This window comes from Heloderma suspectum, chromosome 8 (genome assembly GCF_057233095.1).
Source record: "Heloderma suspectum isolate Gila_16-S chromosome 8, 16-S_ref, whole genome shotgun sequence".
NCBI lineage: Eukaryota > Metazoa > Chordata > Lepidosauria > Squamata > Helodermatidae > Heloderma > Heloderma suspectum.
In genome coordinates, this window is record NC_139465.1 from 47,041,060 (window position 1) to 47,062,030 (window position 20,971).

Sequence of the window (20,971 nt, forward strand, 5' to 3'; positions counted from 1 at the left end):
CTGCGGTGATCTTGGAGCCCAAGAAAATAAAATCTGTCACTGCTTCCATTTCTTCCCCTTCCATATGCCAGGACGTGATGGGGCCAGATGCCATGATCTTTGTTTTTTTAATGTTGAGTTTCAAACCAGCTTTTGCACTCTCCACTTTCACCCTCAACAAGATGCTCTTGAGATCCTCTTTGCTTTCTGCCATTAGGGTGGTATCGTCTGCCTATCTGAGGTTGTTGATAATTCTCCCGGCAATCTTAATTCCGACCTGTGATTCATCCAACCCCGTGTTTCTCATTATGTACTCTACATATAAGTTAAATAAGCAGGGCGACAATATGCAGCCTTGTCATACTGCTTTCCCAATTTTGACCCAATCGGTTGTTCCATGTCTGGTTCTTACTGTTGCTTCTTGACCCTTGTATAGGTTTCTCAGGAGACTGGTAAGGTGGTCTGGTACCCCCATCTCTTTCAGAATTTGCCACAGTTTGTTGTGATCCACACAATCAAAGGCTTTAGCGTAGTCAATGAAGCAGAAATAGACATTTTTCTGGCATTCTCTTACTTTCTCCATGATCCAGCGAATGTTGGCGATTTGATCTCTAGTTCCTCTGCCTCTTCGGAACCCAGCTTGTACTTCCAGTATTTCTCGGTTCACATGCTGCTGAAGCCTAGCTTGTAGGATTTTGAAAATAACCTTGCTGGCATGTGAAATGAGCGCAATTGTGTGGTAGTTTGAACACTCTTTGGCGTTGTCCTTCTTTGGAATTGGAATGTAAACTGACCTTTTCCAGTCTTGTGGCCACTGTGGAGTGTTCCAAATTTGTTGGCATATTGAGTGCAGCACTTCAACAGCATCATCTTTTAGGATTTTCAATAGCTCAGCTGGAATACTGTCATCTCCGCTAGCTTTGTTGTTACTAATGCTACCTAAGGCCCACTTGACTTCACTCTGGAGGATGTCCAGCTCAAGTTCCGTGACCGCACTATCTTGGCTATCAGGGACATTAAGATCTTTCCTGTATAGTTCTTCTGTGTCTTCTTTCCACCTCTTCTTAATCTCATCTGCTTCTGTTAGGTCCCTGCCTTCTTTGTCCTTTATCATGCCTGTCATTGCAAAAAACGTTCCCTTGAGATCTCCGATTTCCTTGAAGAGTTCTCTAGTCTTTCCCATTCTATTGTTTGTTTCGATTTCTTTGCATTGTTCATTTAAGAAGGCCTTCTTGTCTCTCCTTGCTATTCTCTGGAACTCTGCATTCAGTTGGATATATCTTCCCCTTTCTCCCTTGCTTTTCGCTTCCCTTCTTTCCTCAGCTACTTGTAAAGCCTCACCAGACAGCCATTTTGCTTTCTTGCATTTCTTTTTCTTTGGGATGGATTGAGTTGCTGCCACCTGAACAATGTTACGGACCTCCGTCCATAGTTCCTCAGGCACTTTTGTCTATCAGTTCTAATCCCTTAAATCTATTCTTCACCTCCACTGTATATTCTTAAGGAATATTATTTAGGTCATACCTGAATGGTTTAGTGGTTTTCCCGACGTTCTTCAATTTAAGCCGAAATTTTGCAAGCGGCAGCTCATGATCTGAGCCGCAGTCAGCTCCAGGTGTGGTTTTTACTGACTGTATAGAGCTTCTCCATCTTTGGCTGCAAAGGACATAATCAATCTGATTTCGATATTGACCGTCTGGTGATGTCCATGTGTAGAGTCCCCCCTTGTGCTGTTGGAAAAGAGTGTTTGCTATGATCAGCGTGTTCTCTTGGCAAAACTCTGTTAGCCTTTGTCCTGCTTCATTTTGTACACCAAGGCCATGCTTGCCTGTTATCCTGATGATTTCTTGACTTCCTACTTTAGCATTCCAATCCCCTATGACGAAGAGGACATCTTTTTTTTGGTGTTAGTTCTAGAAGGTGTTGTAGGTCTTCATAGAACCGATCAACCTCAGCTTCTTCAGCATCAGTGGTTGGGGCATAGACTTGAATTACTGTGATGTTGAATAGTTTGCCTTGGATTCGTACTGAGATCCATCGTTTTTGAGATTGTACCTCAGTACTGCTTTTCCTACCCTTTTATTGACTATGAGCGCTACTCCATTTCTTCTAAGGGATTCTTGCCCACAGTAGTAGATATAATTTTCCTTACGTGAGGCAAATTTGAATAACAAAATGCTACCCTTTGTTGGTGCTCAACAGTGTCTTGTCTTCTCCCTGGTGCAGCGTATATTATCCACTCATGGAGCTAGGAAGGGGATTATTATATCAGTTTTACTGTCAGATTTCTGTGAACAGGTCTATCACTCAGAAAGCAAAGGTAGCTTTGTTGGCCATAAGCCAAATTCCAAAATTCTAATTAGTGTAATACTGTATTAGGTCAACCTGAAGTTCAAAAAAATGCAGCTTTTGAGATCTCTTCATCAGGTAGGATGTTACAAAAAGCAAGCTGGGGGTAGGGGGAAATAGAGAAGGAAACCCTGACTTGTTATTGAGGTCATACACTTGGGTTGTACGATCACCACAGTTTAAGCAAGCCATGGTGGCTTGTAAGCTGCACTGTGTGTAGGTGCTGTTTTCCTAATTTACCCGCCCAGATGCAGCTTGTCATGTCGTCCGAACCCGGATGGCATGGCTTGTTGGAGGGGGAAACAGCCCTCAAATAACTCAATAACAGCCCATGAGCTATTTCAGGGTTGTTTCCCACAACCCTAAAACAGCTCATGGTTTGTACGTGGTTTGTTAACCAAACGGAGTAGCTTTACCTTGGTTGTTGGAGGGGACAAATCCTCCTCAGAGAATAAAATCCCAGCTTCAGGTGGTGTAAAATAGTCTTCCTCCTGTGTAGGGTCCCACTGTTGAAAGGCAAAAAATTCTCCAGTTTCCTCAAGAAGCCATGCTGGCCGTAAGCAACATCCCAAAATCTGTAATAGCGTAATGCCTTTATTAGGCCATTCTGTCAGCAGCGCCCTAGCTGCCTCTTACAGTCCCCTCTAATAGCCAACTCAAGACACAGACAAAAAGGATTCTTTCCAAGGCTTTATTCCTTTTACAACTTAATGACTCTTTTAGATGCTAATCACCAGCAACTAAGCAAGGAACTGCACTGGGGTAGTTAGCAGAGTTGCCTAAGCTCCAGGTAAGGCAGTTAGTCCCCGTTTGAGGGAGAAGGGCAGGAAGATTCTGAACTTACGGGCTACGGAGAGGTCCTCGGGATGCGACCGTTGTTTTAGCGCCAAGCGAGCAGAGCGCCTCCTCTCGGCGCCCTCCATCTGGCACCGCTCCCCGAGTCTGCGCTGAGCATCCAGTGAGGCTGGATGCGCTGAGCATCCAGCATCCTCCCCTGCTCTCTCGCTGCCAGGGTCACTCTCTCTCTCAGGAATGCAGGCAGGAGGAGTCTCTCCCTGCCGCTGTGTCTGTGAGCGATGAGCGAGCTCCTCTCCCACGGGTTGTTGCTCTTCCTCAGAATCAGAACTGCTCTGGGGCTCTATGGGCTCAGTTTCCACCCTGACACATTCCATGGTTGCATAATAGTTGTGGCCGGGGCCAGCTCCCGAGAGTAGCTCCCTGAGCCATGCATCCCTCACACTTTTCTCACTTGCTTCAACCACCCACCCTTAATTAGCCAAGGAGAGTGGGCAGAATCTCTCCACTCTCCAGCATCTAAGGATGAAGACAAATGACTAATGCTTTGGTCTCCACTGCCAGTACTTCACCCATCTTCCCTTCCTCGGTGCCCCACTTGGCACTCGGTAAGTATAACTCAGACAGTCTAGGCAGCATGTGGGGCAACAACTAACCCATGAAGGTGCAAAGAAATAAAGCCGTGCGGCCCAATACTCTAATTAATTAAGTGTATTTAAGGGAGAGGTAAAAAAGATAGGGAGAAAACATAGTGAGGATGCACAGTAAAAGAGGAAATCAAATTATTATGTTATCACTGTGACTTGCCTTGAGGTAATAGGTGGCTAGAGTCTTGGATTTGACAAAAGAGCATTAATAGCCTGGGATGTAGTAATGTTGTTTTTCTATGGGAGTTAATTGTTAGACAATAATCCATAAGTCTTCTGAATGACTAGGAAATACCTGAAAAGGGGGCATGCTTTCTCTGCCCCCTGCTAGCTAAGAATTATGCAATCTAGCTGTCTGTGTGAATGATGAAAATAGGAACTCCAGTTTGAGTCAGACAACAGTTTTTGAGTGAGACTAAGAGTTGCACTACATGAGGCTAAAATCCCGCATCTTTACTGGGAATTCTGCTTCCAGATTCTTTGCAGGATTAAGATTGGCTTCTTTACACGGTTGGACGTGTGCTTTGAATCGAGGAATTCCTTTCTTGGCAAGTTCTATATGTTTCATTTTACAGCCACTAGATGGCGTTGTGGTTATAGTGGAACTGCACAATTACACACACAGCTGATGTATCGGATTAACGTTCCTTATCGGGTTATCTCTGATCCTTTTATAAGCAAGATAAAAGAAAGTGCAGGAGACACCCTGGAGTTTGACGACATCATGTAAAGGACCCACAAACTTCCGTGAATGACCAATCATGAGCATGCAATAAAAGCCTCATGTAGAAATGCTCTATGTCAGACTAAGAGAGAGAAGGAGAGAGCCGAGTTTGGCCTTTCTAAGCTAACAGCATTCTGGGGTGTTGGCTGTCCCTCTCTGGTGACCTGATGTGGGAGCACTGGATTTTGGCATTGTGGTAGATTGTTTTAAGCTGTGCCTCAATATTTAAATTATTTAAAATATTACAAAAACCCCAGTGACCTCCTTCCAAAGGAAGCCAACTCTTTTGGGGTGAGCATCACACTATAAGCATTTGTACACGAGGCTTTTATTGTGCACTCGTGACTGGTCACTCACATTTTTTTGTCAGCCCTTTATATGATGTCGTCAGCCTCCAGAGCCCCTCCCATCCCTTCTGGCAATTATAGCAGCTTCATTCTACAGGGAGAATGCAGTAAGAGACTTGAAAGCACAATAACTTTCTGATGAAATTCTAGAGTTGGGCTATATTGCAGTGCCATCTAGTGGCTGTATAATGAAACATATAGAACTTGCCCAGAAAGAAAGAAAAACGGATGAAACCACGTGAAAAGAAGCCAGTCTTATTCCTGCATGGAATCTGGAAGCAGAAGCTCCGGTAAGTGTGCGGGATTTTAGCATAGTGTAGAAATGCTCCATATTTTCAAAACACCTGCAAGTTTAAAGCCACTGGAAGAAATGCAGTGTGATGCCAAAGCCCTGTCAGTTTCACGGAGGGCAAGACATTCCATACTTACTGTTTCGATGGAGGTATTTTCTTCAGCTCCAAATAGAACCACCAGATGTAAATGGAAAATAAAAATCAGTTGTGACTTCCAGATCAGCACAGTTTGCTGTTAAAACTGCTGTGTTAAAAGATACAATTTTTGCAGAGATCGTTTTTGCAGATGTAGCTATAACTGCAAACTGATTCTTGTTCCTCCCTGTTCCCACCCTTGCCCCTTCTCTGCTGCAGGCCGTCCTATCTAACCAAGGTGCTATCGATGCCCTCTTCAGCCTGATATGGCCATCCACTGCCCTGGGCTCCTGCTTTACCTTTCAGCCCAGTGAAGGGATCGTTGAGCCAGGCAGCCATCAGGCCATTCATATCACATTCAGCTCCACCGTCCTGGGACATTTCTTTGAAGAGTTCAAATTCAGCGTGAATGGATCTCCCCAGCCGGTGACCTTAGTGGTTAGGTGAGCTGGATAAACTGTGGTGATGCACATCTTACATATCAGTAGCACTGCTATGTTAGAAGATAACACTTTTGCAGAGATCATTTCTGCACGACCCTTGCAGACGGAGTCTCGAACTCCCCACACTCTAGCATGCTCTTGTGGCACCGTAAAGGCTGGCTACTCTTTGGCCCTTTTTTTCTTTTTCTTTCCTGGGCTCTGTCAGGTGTTTCTATGTTAGTGTAATTAAGTCAAGGTCTCATAACTGGGTTGCACTGGTGTAGCTAGAGTATAAGATAGAATTTGCGAAATACCTTTTCCAGTCACCGGTAGAATGATACAGGAGACAATCCTCCAAGAAACTCTGCAGATGTTTTTCTCTAGTAAGATTTTTTTTTGTTTTTTCTTAGCAATATGGTATGTTTTATATGGTTTTAAACAATATTACATGTGCAGAGGGCCTAGTGGCAGTATGTTTTATTAATTTATCTTGAAAAAATGTTTTATTTTATGTGTTGTCCCACTTGTAATTTTTATTACCATTAATGCTACAGCTTCCTGAAGAAGGCCTCAGAACAGGGGACAGGTCGAAATGCGTTGGGCTTCCTGTTGCTAAATTGATTTTTGCATGCTGAGAACCTGTTTCTCTTCTTTGTGACCTGCTTTGGATGCTCACCTCCCTAAGTCTGCATCTTAGAGACGAACACATTTACCCTGGCATATGCCTTTGTGGACACTGTCCACTTCCTCTGGTGCAGCGTGTCCAAGAAGCACCACACGAAGAGAAGTCTGTAGAGGTGAAGGAGCAGAGCTAGAGGAAGTGGTTGTCTTGGCTCTCTGTGGCTCTCATGGGCTGCAGAATGTGGGTGAAGGGGTGTTCCTCAGGGAAGGGAAAACCTTACATTTGAGCAAGCCTGAAGTTAGACTTCGTATTCCGTAGCAATCCAGACATGACTCCTTCCGTGGTCCTCTGGCAGCCACACTGGAGTCTTGCAAAGACAAGGTGGGAGACGCAGGGCCCTGGTTCTGGTTAACTCCCTCCAGTGCTTGTCCCTACTGAGAAGGCAGCATTAGTTCTTAAGCTGTCTTGCAAACCAAAGTGCTCCCCTTTCCTCTGTTTTCTCCGTCCCAGGGGCTGCGTCATTGGACCAACATTTCATTTCAATGTTCCAGCCCTCAGTTTTCGGGATGTTTCCTTTGGTAAGTCTATGCATATTTGTGAATTGTAGTTGTGGGCGGAACTTAAGTTAAGGACATTAAACATGCCTTGTTGCATCAGACCCAGGTCCATTTAGTCTAGCATTCTGTTTCCAGCAACAGCCAGAGAAGTGTCTCCTCCAAGTGCCCTCAAGCAGGGCATGATGGGCATTCCCTGATGCTCATCTGCTACAGACACTCGCGGGGGCGGGGGGCTTCCTCTGAACATGCCCAGATGGCTTAGAGCACGGGTCCCCAATCTTTTTGGACCCATGGGCACATTTGGGAATTTGAGAAACTGCTGTCGGCACCACCACAAAATGGTTCCCATGGAGGATCTGACTAGTCCCATAATGGCTGCTGTGGGGTCTGGCTAGTCAATAGAGGTGTGTGGGGGGGTGGGGGGGAGAAGTAGCAACACCAGAGGCTGGGAGTGGGGGAGAAACAGCAAGGCAAAGGGGTAGAGGGGAGAGAAAAAGCAAGGTTAGAGGCTAAGAAGGAAGAAACGGTGAAGTAAAATGGTGAGGGGAGAGAAATAGCAAGACCAGAGAGCAGGAGTGGAGAGAAGCAGTGAGATAAAGGGGTGAGTGGGAAAGAAAGGGCAAGGCTAGAGGCTAGTAAGGGAGAGAAAGAGGAAAGCTATGGATGGGGACAGGAGAGAAATAGCAAGGAAAGGGGTTGGGTAGAGAGAAATAGCAAGGCTAGAGGCTAGGAGTGGAGAGAGAGAGAGAGAGAGTGCACGCAAAGGGGAGAGGTCTGTGTGGACAAAAGGAGATTGGGTGTGGCCAGGAAGCAAGACTTTCTTTAGTATTGACTGGTATTATTTTCAGGATAGACACATTTATTTATGGAATTAATTATCACAACTGAAGCTGATGGTAACTGACTAGATGGCATTTATTTTTTAAAAATTAGACCAATTCATAGAAGATGACTTTCAGCAGCTATTAGCTATGAAAGCTCCAGGTTGAGAGGCAGTATATCTGTTGATGCTAACTGATGGGGGCAAATCAGAAAGAAGGGCTCTTGCTTTCGTAATCCTGTGTGTGGACTTGACCACTGTTGCTTGACTAGATGGACCATAGGTGTGATCTGGCAGAGCTCTTGCTATTCTGTCCCTATTGCTGATGGACCTGCTCTCCTTGTTGACTCAGATTCCTGTCTCCCTTTTTCTGCTGCAAATTCATCTTCACCAGTGCACCACTGTCTCATTAAGAAAATTTCCATGAGGTCGATCTTGGCTCCTCTGTCCCAGCTCACTAAAGATGTTCTGAAGCTTAAATGTGAAATCAATAGTGGTGTGACTACAGGCATGTTAGTGCTTAATGCCAAGCAACCTCGCCCTGCTCCATTTTTATGCCGTTTAATGAGACTCATTACTCCTCCACTTGCATTTTCCATCATTCCACACTGTTTCATTTTGCCTCTCACGGTCTCACCTCTTTGTTTTTGGTGAATAAGTTGAAAAGAAAAACAACAGCTCTTTCTGAAAAAAAGAAATAGGTGCAGAACCAATGCTTCAGGAACTGAAAGTTTCATTCCCTTTAATCTAGATAGATTACCATTTAGACATGACGTTATGTATTTGGCATTGCCGCCTGGGCATTTATTTAAGAGCCAGACCTTTCCATGACAGCCTGGCATTTCCACCTAAGGCTGGCCATGGAGATCCAGCCCAGGTGAAGATGTCCCACATGGCAAAGGACAGAGCACCCCAACCTTGGCCAGTCAGTCTCCAGTGGAAGGATCTTGGATGGCTGTGAGGGCTCCACCAGGAGTACTTTTGTTCCTTCCATCCGAACGGATGGATTAATTGGGAGAGCTTTTTGCAAGGTATTACCAAAATGCCACAGGAACGAGGCTTTCTGCAAGGTATTCCCTTCACAGTGCCCTCTGAGCTGCCCTAACTCTCCTCCTTTATTTTAGTCGAACATTTTATTACCAACAACTGGGATCACGTTAAAACATGCCGAGGTCCTCCAGCTGCTGCCCTCTTCCTTTTCCATGAATAGGGATGGACAAATCTGTCAATTTTGCTGTCTCCTGAATTCAGATTTTTTAAATCTTAAAATCCTTCCATCCTGAATATGAAGAAATTTGTGAATTTGGGTAAATCCTTATCAACACTGAACTAAGATGACATTCTCACCCATCTGCACTGCTCAAATTCAATAGATACAACGAATTTGAGCATGGGGCGGGCTGTGTTGTGCCTGCCTGCCACGTAGCTGTCAGAATAAAGAGGCAACAACCCTAGTTCAGCAATAACATCGCTGGATATGCAGAGACTCAAATGCAAGCTAAGCACTCAAAGCTCTGGGCTGGATGAAGAAGCCTGTCCATTTTGGTTTCTCCCACATTCAAAATTTTTAATTTCAGTTGCTTTCCATCTTGAATATGGAGAAATTTGCAAACTGGGGTGAAGTCTTATCAAAACTGAACTGAACTGAAATTCTCACCCATCCCTACCTACCAGTGACTGCCTCTGGGCCACCCGTGGGGCTTGGAGACGTTCTGAGGACATGAAGAGGGCAGGTGGCTGTGGGCCAGCACTCTCCTCAGCAGGGCGCCCAGCCCCTAAGGGAAAGAAGGGGGGAAAGGAAAAGGGACCCCGCCGCTCCTGCCTGAGAAGCTGGGGAAGGCTGAAGGTGGTGAACAAGCTGAGACTAGATCCCGAAAAGGCAGAGGTGCTGTTGGTCAGCAGGAAGCCTGACTTGGGGACCAGCTTCAGCCTGTTCTGGATGGGGGTTGTGCTCTTGGGAAGGTTTGGCGCATGGGAGACGGTCGAAGCGCGCTCCGTGTGAGCTGGCCTTGAAGGGTGTCCGGAAGCTTTAGCCAGGGCACAGTGTGGAACCAGGCGGCTAGCTGGTGCACAGCAACAAGGCCACCTGGCTCCAGCACCTGAAGGCCTGTTCTGGCTTCTAATTGTTTTCCGGGCTCCATTCAAGGTGTTGGTTTTGGCCTTGAAAGCTCTAAACGGCTTGGGACGTGGCTCTCTGAGGGACTGCCTGGCTCAGCCTGAACCTGCTTGGTTATTAAGGTCAGCAGAGGAGGGGAGGCCCTTCCGAAGGCTTACAGAGGCCTGTTTGTCAAGCAGGGGTTTCTCCTGTGTTGCTCCCCCACTCTGGAATGCACTCCTCCTTGGAGCTGTGACTCTTCCCCGCCCCCTCTGTTCAAGAAGGGGACAAGGTGCATCTTTTTAATTTGTCTTTTTAAATGGTTGTTATGGTTTTAAAGATTGTTTTTAACTGGAGCAACCTGGGTTGTGTGCTTGTATGTCTGAATGGATGGGGGCTGCATGTGTGTGAGAAAGAGAGTTAGAGAGACAGGGTTTTATGTGGGAGGGATTTTCGAGGGATTTTGAAAAGAGTGAGTATGATTTTTATGTGCTTGCAGTGAAGAGGAGAAGGAAAGGGTATGTGTGTGTCTGTACACATGTGTGCATAATGGATACATGGGGGGATGGATGGATGGATGGATGGGTGTGTGATGTGGTGTGGGTGTGTGAGTGTGTGCGGGGGCAGGGAGAGTGCATGCCTATGGATGGTTATTCATGGGGGGGAAGTAGGAGAGAAATGAGTTGGGTATCAATGGGGGAGGAAAGAGAAAAAGAGTTTGTGTTCTTGAAATATCTTTCTGTTGGTGCAGTAAACTATGCATTCAGAGGAGTTCCTTAGTGTGTTGGGGCTCAGATCCCACCTTTGAACCAGTGTCTGGAGGCTGTTTGGGGGTGGATGAGGGTAATCAAGCTGAAACATAATACAGACAAGATGGAGGTGCTGTGGGTTGGGAAACCAACTACTCTGGATGGAGCTTTGCAACTGGCCTTGGATGGGGTTGCCCTCCCCCTGAAAGACCACGTGCGCAGTCTGGGAGCCCTCCTGGACTCTGTGCTAACTGGGGAAGCCAAGCCCAGGTGGCCACGGTGTCCAGGAGTGCATTTTGCCAGCTTAGGTTGGTACGCCAGCTGTCCAGGGAGGACGGACCTTGCCTCAGTTATCCACACACTAATGACATCCAGTCTGGACTACTCTAATGCGCTGTACATGGGCCTGCCTTTGAGGACGGTTCAGAAAGTTCAGCTGCTGCAGAATGCAGCCACCCGAGTGTCAGTGGGGGCAAGGCAATCAGATCATATAACGCCTATACTGTGCCAGCTGCACTGGCTACCAGTGTGTTTCCAAGCCCAATTTAAAGTGCTGGTTCTGACCTTTTAAAGCCTTAAACAGTTTGGGGCCAAATTTTTGGAAGGACCGACTTCCCCCATATCACCCTGCCTACACTTTAAGATCAGCAAGAGAGGCCCTCCTCATTTGCCACCTGTGAGAACAGTTAGGTGGGTGACCACATGAGAGAGGGCCTTTTTGACAGTGGCCCCACATCTCTGGAATGAGTTGCAATTAGGGGGTCTGTCAGGCCCCATCATTGCAGGCTTTTAGGAAGGTTTACTCTGTTCTTCTCCTGACTGTTTTAGAGGACTGTTCAATTCGGTAGCTGCAATTATGCTGTAGGTTTTAGTAATGTTTTATTGCTGGAGGTTGTTGTTTTATGAATGTTTGCTGCCTTATTGTATCTTTTTAAAATTGTTATTACTATTATTGCTGCTATGATGATGATGATGATGATGATGATGTTGATGTTATAAATTATCTTGGGAGGGCTTCTGCCTTGAAAGACAACTTAGAAATACTTTACGTAAATAAATATATAAATAAGACACAACACACAAGGAAAAAGGAGTGGGGATGGAAGAGGGGATAAAATTAAGACATTCAGCAGGGCTGGTGGAAGGCCCTGCTCCCTTCTCCTCTCCCTCTGTTACAGCCCGCAGGAATAGTTTGACTTGACACCCTGAGTGATTGTTGCTATATAAACAATTAAATGGGCCTCTATACTAGCCATGCATGCCAAAGGCACCCCCCTTACCTAATGAGAAAGTTGACTGACCCCCGATGTGGCCTTTTGTTCCATTGCATCTCACTCACAATGCCTGTTGGGTGTCAACACTCTCTTCCAGGTTTTCCTAACACCCTGTCCTGCTGCCTCAGCAATACGTCTTTGGTGCCCATGACATTCAGCCTCCGTGTGCCAGGAGATGGCACTGGAGAGCCAAGTGTCAAGAGTCCAAGTCAAACCTCTGACGTCTCGAGGCCAGTGTGGAGGAAGGCCAGCTCTGGACATGCAAAGCCCAAGGAGTTTACCCTCATTCCCAGCCATGGCACCATCCGTTCCCAAGGACTCATGGACATTGAGGTACAGTGAAACCCTATTTATCCTGGGCTGCAGGGGATACTTGGCATACAACCAATTGATTGATTATAGGACTTAAGTTAGTTAGATGGTAACTAGCATAGTTAGATTGTAATGGATAGGCTCCCTAAATGATGAGGTATTGGTTGGATTGTAAAATCACCCACTTGACAGTTAATTTAAGCAGCAGTAAGGAGTGAAGTGGTTCGCAGCATTCAAATCAGGAGCGTTCAGAGAAGCTGGCTGATGACCTAGAACAAAAAGTGAAAGAATTCTGGACCTCCTGCATCCAAGCAGCTGCCAGCGCCTTCCTTTTCTGCATCTCCCAGACGAGTTTCTTTCTCTCTGTTCCTACTACTGCTACAATAACCCTTTGCCCAAACCCTGCTCATGGCTGTTCTAAGCTCCTGTGATCTGCTCCTTGCATACTGTCCCTCCGGCTGTAATTTCCCCAGTCAGTCATTCAAGACCACTTGGGTGACACTCCTCTGTCCCATCACTATGGCCGCATCACCCCCAGTGGCTGGGCGGCCAATGCTGCAGTTGCTTGGATCCCTCGACTACCTTATAGGAAGCAAAAGTATCTAAACAGCTGTCTCCAGCCAGTCCTTGTTATAAGACAGGGAGGGGCAGCCCCTTTGGCCCAGGGGCCACATTGCTCCCAGGACCACGCCCAGTGGGCCAGATGGCCCCTGGGGGCAGGGGCCACCCCAGCTGTGCCTGCCCCTGTAACACCATTGATGGGTGGCGCAGCACTGTAGCAGCCATATCGGGGGTCAGACTAAGTAGCCCCATGCAGTCTCATGCTTCATGTTCTTGCTGAGTTCTTTCTCCCTTGAATATATTGTTGTAAGCTGATGAGACACAGGAATTCCTTGTCTTGTCAAAGGTCATACAATTGTATATCTTGTTCTCTGCTGTTCTCTTCTGTTCTCGCCTTATCACGGCTACCCTATAACCCAGTTCTTGTATTATAAACAATGGCGCTAGGAGAAGAAATGTTGAGGACTGCAACCCCACATGGGAGGGGGAGGAGGAGCCGTTTCATATGTGTCACAATGTCTATAAAAACAATGTGCTGATGTATTTCGGGGCTTCTGGCTCTTTGGAAATGATTCCAGCCTTAAGCCCACGCGTTAAATAAAGAATCTCTTTTTCCTTCACTCCGTGGTCTCTCTGACTCTGAGTTCTGTAACATAAATGGTGCCGTGACTCGGATGTGGCAGGCTCTGAGCCAGACAGGTGGCATTTGCCTGCTCTTGATTGCCGCACCGGGAAGACGAGCTCGGCGCTTGCCTCCCTTTCTTGGCGCCACCGACCTTTTTGTCGAGTGAATGGGAGAAAGCCTGCACCGGGATCGCCCAAACGGCAGCGAGCAGCGAGAGAACCTTGTGAAGCGGAGGAAGGAACTTGAGCCCTGCCTGTATCGCAGCTGCAACTGAGTTGAAACCCACATTGGAAGCCTTCAGGAGAAAGGCAAGTATATGGGAAAAAGAGGGCCCCGCCTTTAGGGAGAAAGGCCACTGGGCAGAAAAAAAGAGGGCCCCACCTTGTGAAGAAGGTCAGTGTTGGTGGTATACGTATACAAAAAGAACCTACTCCTTGCGGGTAGAAGGGGGGCCTGATCACACCCCCGAGTGGGTGCCAGTACCCAGCACGCCAGTACTCAGTAGGAAGCTGAGGAAGCTGGGGAAGCCGCTTTCTGCTCTGGTAAAAAGTGGGAAAAGTGGGTGGCAGGGACATATGGATGCAGTGGAGAGATTGATCATAGAATCATAGAATCATAGAATCATAGAATAGTAGGGTTGGAAGGGGCCTACAAGGCCATCGAGTCCAACCCCCTGCTCAATGCAGGAATCCAAGTCAGAGCATCCCTGACAAATGGCTGTCCAGCCTCGTCTTAAAGGCCTCCAGTGTGGGAGAGCCCACCACCTCCCCAGGTAATTGGTTCCATTGCCGTATTGCTCTGACACTCAGGAAGTTTTTCCTGATGTTCAGCCGGAATCTGGCTTCCTGTAACTTGAGCCCATTATTCCGTGTCCTGCACTCTGGGATGATCAAGAAGAGATCCTGGCCTTCTTCTCTGTGACAACCTTTCAAGTACTTGAAGAGTGCTATCATATCTCCCCTCAGTCTTCTCTTCTCAAGGCTAAACATGCCCAGTTCTTTCAGTCTCTCTTCATAGGGCTTTGTTTCCAGTCCCCTGATCATCTTTGTTGCCCTCCTTTGAACCCTCTCCAGCTTGTCTGCATCCTTCTTAAAGTGTGGTGCCCAGAACTGGACACAGTACTCCAGATGAGGCCTAACCAGTGCTGAGTAGAGGGGAACTAGTACTTCCCGGGATTTGGAAGCGATGCTTCTATTAATGCAGCCCAAAATAGCATTTGCCTTTTTTGCAGCCACATCACATTGTTGGCTCATATTCAGCTTGTGATCGACGACAATTCCAAGATCCTTCTCGCTCGTAGTGTGGTTGAGCCACGTATCTCCCATCTTGTAACTGTGCATTTGGTTTCTTTTTCCTAGGTGCAGAACTTGGCATTTGTCCCTATTAAATGCCATTCTGTTGTTTTCTGCCCAGCACTCCAGTCTATCCAGATCACTTTGAATTTTGTTTCTGTCTTCCAAAGTATTAGCTATCCCTCCCAATTTTGTGTCATCTGCAAATTTGATCAGCATTCCCTGCACCTCCTCCTCCAAGTCATTAATAAAAATGTTGAAGAGCACTGGGCCCAGGACTGAGCCCTGCGGTACCCCACTCGTTACTTCTCCCCAGCTTGAGAAGGTCCCATTGATAAGCACTCTTTGAGTCCGATTCTGTAGCCAACTGTGGATCCACATGATCGTTGTTTCATCTAGCCCACTTCGAGCAAGTTTGCTCATCAGGATATCATGGGGCACTTTGTCGAAAGCTTTGCTGAAGTCGAGGTATATGATGTCTACAGCATTCCCACGGTCTACAAGGGAGGTGACTTGATCAAAAAATGAGATCAGATTTGTCTGGCAGGACTTGTTTTTGACGATTGATGATTGTGTGAGTGGCTACTGCGGTTTCTGACGCATACCGTTGACCGTCCGGGTGCCCAGGCCAGTAGCAAAGTGTGTGGTGTGTAAAATCCTCTTGTGTCGGCCAGTGAGACCCCTTACTCACTGACCAGTTCACATTCCCTAATTGTGTCTGTCTTCAATTTAGGAGGGAGGCTATGGGTAGTGGGGGAAGCAAACCTTGCACCCCCTTGGGATGTATGCTAGCAAATTTTAAGAAAGGTTTTAGTGGAGATTATGGGGACCCCCCCATGAATCCTCAACGGTTGCAGACTTTGTGTGAAATAGAGTGGCCGTCTTTTGGTGCAGGATGGCCTACTAAAGGCTCTTTAGAGCCCAGCAAAATCAGCTGTGTATATGCCATTGTGGTTGGGAGACCTGGGCACCCCGACCAATTTCCCTACATAAACTCCTGAGATTCCATAGTCCGCGCTTCTCCTCCATGGCTAAAGAAATGCCTAGAATCCCAGGCAAAAGTTTTGGTGCTCAGAAAAGAAAAATTGGCCAAAAAGAAATTACAACCAGTGTTAGAAGCCCCGTGTGAAGATCTGGCAGAGCTAATGGCGTTTCCACCTGCTTATGCCCTGCTTCCACCACGGGCCCATGTTACTGTGAGACCGCCCTGTCGAGATCCAGATCCGGTGGCTCCTGAGCCCCTGCCATCCCCCCTACAGAGGCATTGCCCCTCGCTTTGACTTAGAACTGTCGCCATCAGTTTCAAGCCCCACCAGCAGTAATTCGCCGATTTCAGCTACGGTCCTCAACTCCCAGATATTGTCTGCCGAGACTTCCATCTCTACGGGATCGGGAGGTTCCCCTCTTACACCTCAATCAGCATTAATAAAAGAAACTGAAGAACTGAAGTGTTGGGCGGAAGATTTAATAAAATCGGCGGTAACCCTTAAAAAGATGTGTTCTCACAAAAAAGAGGAGGCGAGCTCGTCTACTGCTCAAGACTTGCACCCCCTTGAGATGTATGTCAAACAAAGAAGGAAAAGGGTTTTTTTTTTTAAAAAGATTCAGAATAGAGAGAGAAAACAGCAAAAAGCTCAAGGTCGAGCTGAGAGGAAAAAAAGAACAAGATCTGAGGCTGTTAATTAGAAAAATGTTGCAGGACAGCCTGGCTTTTAACAAAGCGTGGGAGCGTGAGAGTGTAAGGCCGAAGAAGTAGCTGTTAGCCTAGCGCGCCGAGAGGGGGGGGGGCAGGAAAATTGCCCACAACGTTCTGAGTTGTGCAACATCATCACCTCGCCTAATTGAGATGAAATCCCTAAGAAATGGAAACTGAAAATGAAGACCCAGAAGATGAAGGCAAAATAGAAAATAAAGGTGAAGAATCAGCCCCCAGAGCACAGGCTAGACCCCTCGTCGAGTGAAAAGTGTGCCATAAGACTGGCCCAAAGCAGAATGAAGCGGAGAGACCATGATGAAAATTTCTGTCAAGGTAGCCGTGTTTAGCGTTGAACTGTGTTAGAATTGCATAGGGCCTGTAGCTACTGACCATCGGCTATATGATTTCTGAAGAGCGTAACCGTTAAGCTTTTGCCGTGGGATTCCCTGCAATGAAGAAATCTCACTGATTTGAGTGTCCAGTGTTACACTGCCTAAGTGTGTGTGCTGAAGAGACCGAGAAACCAGACAGCATGTTCCTGGCCAAGCCAAAATCACGCTACTACCATGCTCCTGAACGCTGCAATGAACTGTGTAAGCTGGGAGACCCAACCTGATTGAGAAGAAAAGAAGATATTGGAGCAACTGTCTTAAAAAAACAATGAGATCTGTGCAGCTGGCTGGCTGACGCTGTCAGTGATGTTACAACTTTAAATTAAGACTGTTTTCCTGTTTGAGACCCCAGCGAAGAAAGCTAACCCGAGTTATTTGTTGCCCGTGCCAAAGCAAGAATTTGGCTGCCCTGTACCTCATCGTGTCCTGTTTTGAGCTTGGGATTTACAAATACAAACAAACTGAGAAGCTTGCCTTTGAAGTCCTGCAAATCACCCCACCGCCTCCCCGAAGATTAATGGCTGCCTGAAAAATGCAAGTATAAAGCGATGCCCATCACCCCCCAGCGTCCTGAGTTTCGGCAGTCAGTGTTTCAGTGCTTTTGTGTACCAGGTTAGAAGAGAAAAAAAAAAGAGTAAGTTTTTAAAATGTCTGTGAGAACCTGACAGAAGTAGAATAAAATTTACAGAAGAGTTGCCCAAGTTAAAGCGTCACGGCTAGAGAGCTGAGCTGTGCCGCTCTGTTTAGACAGAGGCCTTGCTAAAAAGTTAAAGGCCCTTGTCTGTCAGAAGGGGTGTAGGGCCACACTTTCCCTTTTTAAACTGATGCAAAAGTGGAGAGCCTTTGCTGGAAACATCGCATCTTCATTGCCCAGAGCCTTCTCTGTTTGCCTCCATCATCATCTGGGCTTTTTAGAGACACTCTGCACATGAACTAAAATTTTAAATTGTCAAAGACTTGCCATGGACAGTGCTGTGAAGCTTTTGATAAACTTGAACCCTCATCGCTGTAGACCGTGTGTCTGTGTTTGTAGTCAGCTCAGTGTACAGCACGCTAAGTTTGATCTATGACTTTTAGATTTCCTTCTGCCAGAACTCATGCAGCATAGAGTTGCCGATGCAAAAATGGTGACCTAGAACTCTTTGCGTGTGTGGGTATGCCCGTTCCTTGATTTTAATGGGCCCTGAGCTTTCAGCCAGAAGAGCAGTATGATTGCTGGATTTGCTCCATCATGCCTTACCATACAAAAAGTGTTTTCCATTCATTGTATTAAATTGCAGAAAAAGTTCGTTGTGTATATTTTATGATTTCTTAGATATCATAAAATATATGTGATATTTGCAGATTAGTGTTAGTTGCAACTCCAAATGATACTAAGTGTGGTTCCCGATGGATGACAAGGAGAAAAGACAAAGGCAAGTAGAAAAGAAGGAAATAGAGAAAGTAGCAGACAGATAGAGAAGGGAGAAAAAAAATAAGAAAAAAAAGGCAAGAGGCAAAGAAAAAACATTTGTAGAAAAGAAGCGTGGCCATAGTTACCCCCAGGGTAAATTAAAAGCAGCTGATTGTGCCTGGAGCTTATTACCTGGGATAAAGTAGCCACAATAATGTAATAGTTCTTTAAGATGAAAAAAATGTAACTAGAAGGAGAAGACGAGCCTATCCCAAATGTGTGTCATTGGGACTAGTGTAAGGCAGAAAGGTTTAAGTAAGTGAGTTTAACTTAAAAAAGACAAATAAAGAGACAAGGCTGGTGCACGGAGCAGAAAGTTTTATATAAAAAGTTTAAAACATGATCTGCAATACAGGCAGATCAGCAAAGAAAAAGAAAGCAAAAGAAAGAGAAAAAATTTGTCTTCCCATACTAATGAATAAAAGTGTTATCAAGCACTTTGGGAAGTGAAGTTGTTTACAGGAAGCTGTGCCTGAGAACCAAACACTTCTAGCCTATGCTGAAAATGCTTGCTAGTGTTGTGTTGCCTCATGGATAACATGTATGGTATAAAACCCATTTAGCCCAATAGTTCGTGGTTCAGAGAAGCTGTCTGATCCAACCATTAAGTACGCCTGCGTGCTGTAAGTTACCCAATAAAGTCTCCTTGTAAGTAACCCCCCCCCCCCGCTGGAATCCCAAAACACAAGTGGGGCTAGAGCGCCTCACCCAGTGTCAAACCCTGCTATTAAAAGCTGTAAAGGCAGGTATAAAGAAGTCAGTTAATATGACCAAAGTGTCTAAAGTGCTGCAAGGTGCCACCGAGGCCCCAGAGCGTACTTGGAGCGTCTTTCAAATGCCTATTGCCAGTATACTCCCCTCCCTCAACCCAGAGGCCCAAGAAGACGTGGATGAAAGAAAAAAAGAAGAAGACCCGGCAGAGGCAGAAGATTCTTAAAAAAGAACCAGTGTGCCCAGTGTGGACAAGATAGACATTAGTGGCATGAATGCCCAAATAAAATAAATCAAATACACAAAAGAGAAAACCAAAGGGGCCAGAATGGGCGAAGAGGGAGACAGCTTGAGAGGGGCCATGACATTGACTGTGAGGGGCCGTGACATTGACTTCATGATTGACACTGGAGCGGCATCAAGAGCAAGCAAAGGTTAGCCTTAAACAAGAAGTCCAAACACTGAGCGAAGTTCTTCAAGCCCAGCGTCGCTTTGTCTTAGAAAATAAGCCATTCCCATCACAGAAGTTCATCCTTTCCAACCAAGAGTTAAAGTATGAGTTAAAGAGGGAAAAATAACCCTTTGACTCCCAGATGGAGAGGACTGAAAACTGTCACACTTTCCACCCCCGCAGCTATGAGAGCAGCTGGAGTTAAACCCTGGATACATTGGACACGAGTCAAGAGAGCGAGAGGGGGAGAGTAGACTGTAAACAGAAATCCTGAAAATCCTTTAAAAATCATTCTGAAAAAGCAGTAAGAAGACTCAGGCTAGACCTTACTGTGGACACACCGGGAGACTGTCCCCCTGCATACGGTCAGACCTGCAACTGGAGAATTGAAGAAGGGGACTAGACCCTACTGCAGCTTGCCAGGTGAATAGCTGCCCAGCGTACGGTCAGATCCCAAAGAAGATCAAACATGCGTGTTGTAGTGTTAGTAGTGTTGCATTGTGTCTCCTTAATATGGTGCAAAAAGGGGGGCCAGCCCCTGAAAGGGAAAGTTTGTCCCAGCGATTTGCTGATAATTACTGGCTTCACCTGGCTAACATCACGAGATTAAAACATTTTTGTTTGCCAAGAGGTATACCTGCAAACAGGCTTATTAGCTCTTGCCTAGTACCTGTCTGTAGACATCCTGGGAAAATTCAAAAAGATACCATGTTAAGAGTTTATGGTGTAAGTTTAACTTATTCCCAAAATGCTAATTGGGGCATGGTTGCAAAGATCCTACCCCCTACAGAGTTCACTCTACGCACCCCCATCGTTGCTGAAACAAATGCTACGTGTGCATGAATGCTTAATTGTCAAAAATTTTCCAGAAAATATAAAGCTATCCCTGGCCCCCTTCCACTGTAATAAAATTCAAAGCATATCTTTTAATGATGCCCACATACTTTTGCCTCATGGATGGTTTTAGACATGTAGTTCCTGCACTTGGTCATTCATTCCTGCCAACTTGTCTAATAACCACCCATGTTGCCTCAGCCGCCAATTGAACTGGTGCCAATTCTTCCCCTGTGGCCCAAGAAAATCCGTCGACGGCAGCCTCGAGCACTCCAACTAACTAAAAATTGTAATAGTCACGTGCAGTTATATTCTGACTCAGAAAAATTGGCCTTAACAATGTCACTGGTTGGGGTTCCAGGTTTAGCCTTGGCTAATAGTCTGGAGATCAACCGGTTAGCTTGCAGCTTAGCCAAAAGCATAAATGCCACCTCACGAGCATTGTCATTGTTAAATAAAGAGTTGCGTGATCTAAGAGGTGCAGTTCTAGAAAATAAAGCTGGTATAGATTACCTCTTCCTTCTTCATCATTTAAGTTATGAAACACACCAAAAGCTCTGTTGTTTTAACTTAACTGATAATGGCAATGCTGTAGATGAACAGATCAACAAGCTGCACAATATAGTAGCTAACAAAACAATAAGACAAAACAATTAGCTCAATTAGTTAACCCCTTGGCTTCCAAATCTTAGCTGGCTTAAAAGCATTGTTCATCCTAATTCTACCAGTGTTGTTCATAAAAGTTCTGTTATGTCTCTGCGTTCCTTGTCTTATGCGCTGTTTAACCAATCTGTTTTATGTCTCAGCTAGTAAAACTGCTGCCCTCTACGCTCTAA

At 46.0% G+C, this 20,971-nt stretch overlaps 1 protein-coding gene across 1 annotated transcript in view; it reads left to right on the forward strand.

The window, feature by feature from the left end:
* Window positions 1-20,971, forward strand: part of HYDIN (HYDIN axonemal central pair apparatus protein) — a 337,764-nt gene that overhangs the window by 96,645 nt on the left and 220,148 nt on the right. Inside the window, exons 12-14 of the mRNA XM_084812324.1 lie at window positions 5,489-5,712; window positions 6,824-6,891; window positions 11,906-12,141. Coding sequence (XP_084668450.1) covers window positions 5,489-5,712; window positions 6,824-6,891; window positions 11,906-12,141 — 528 coding nt within the window. The remainder of the gene's footprint in view (window positions 1-5,488; window positions 5,713-6,823; window positions 6,892-11,905; window positions 12,142-20,971) is intronic.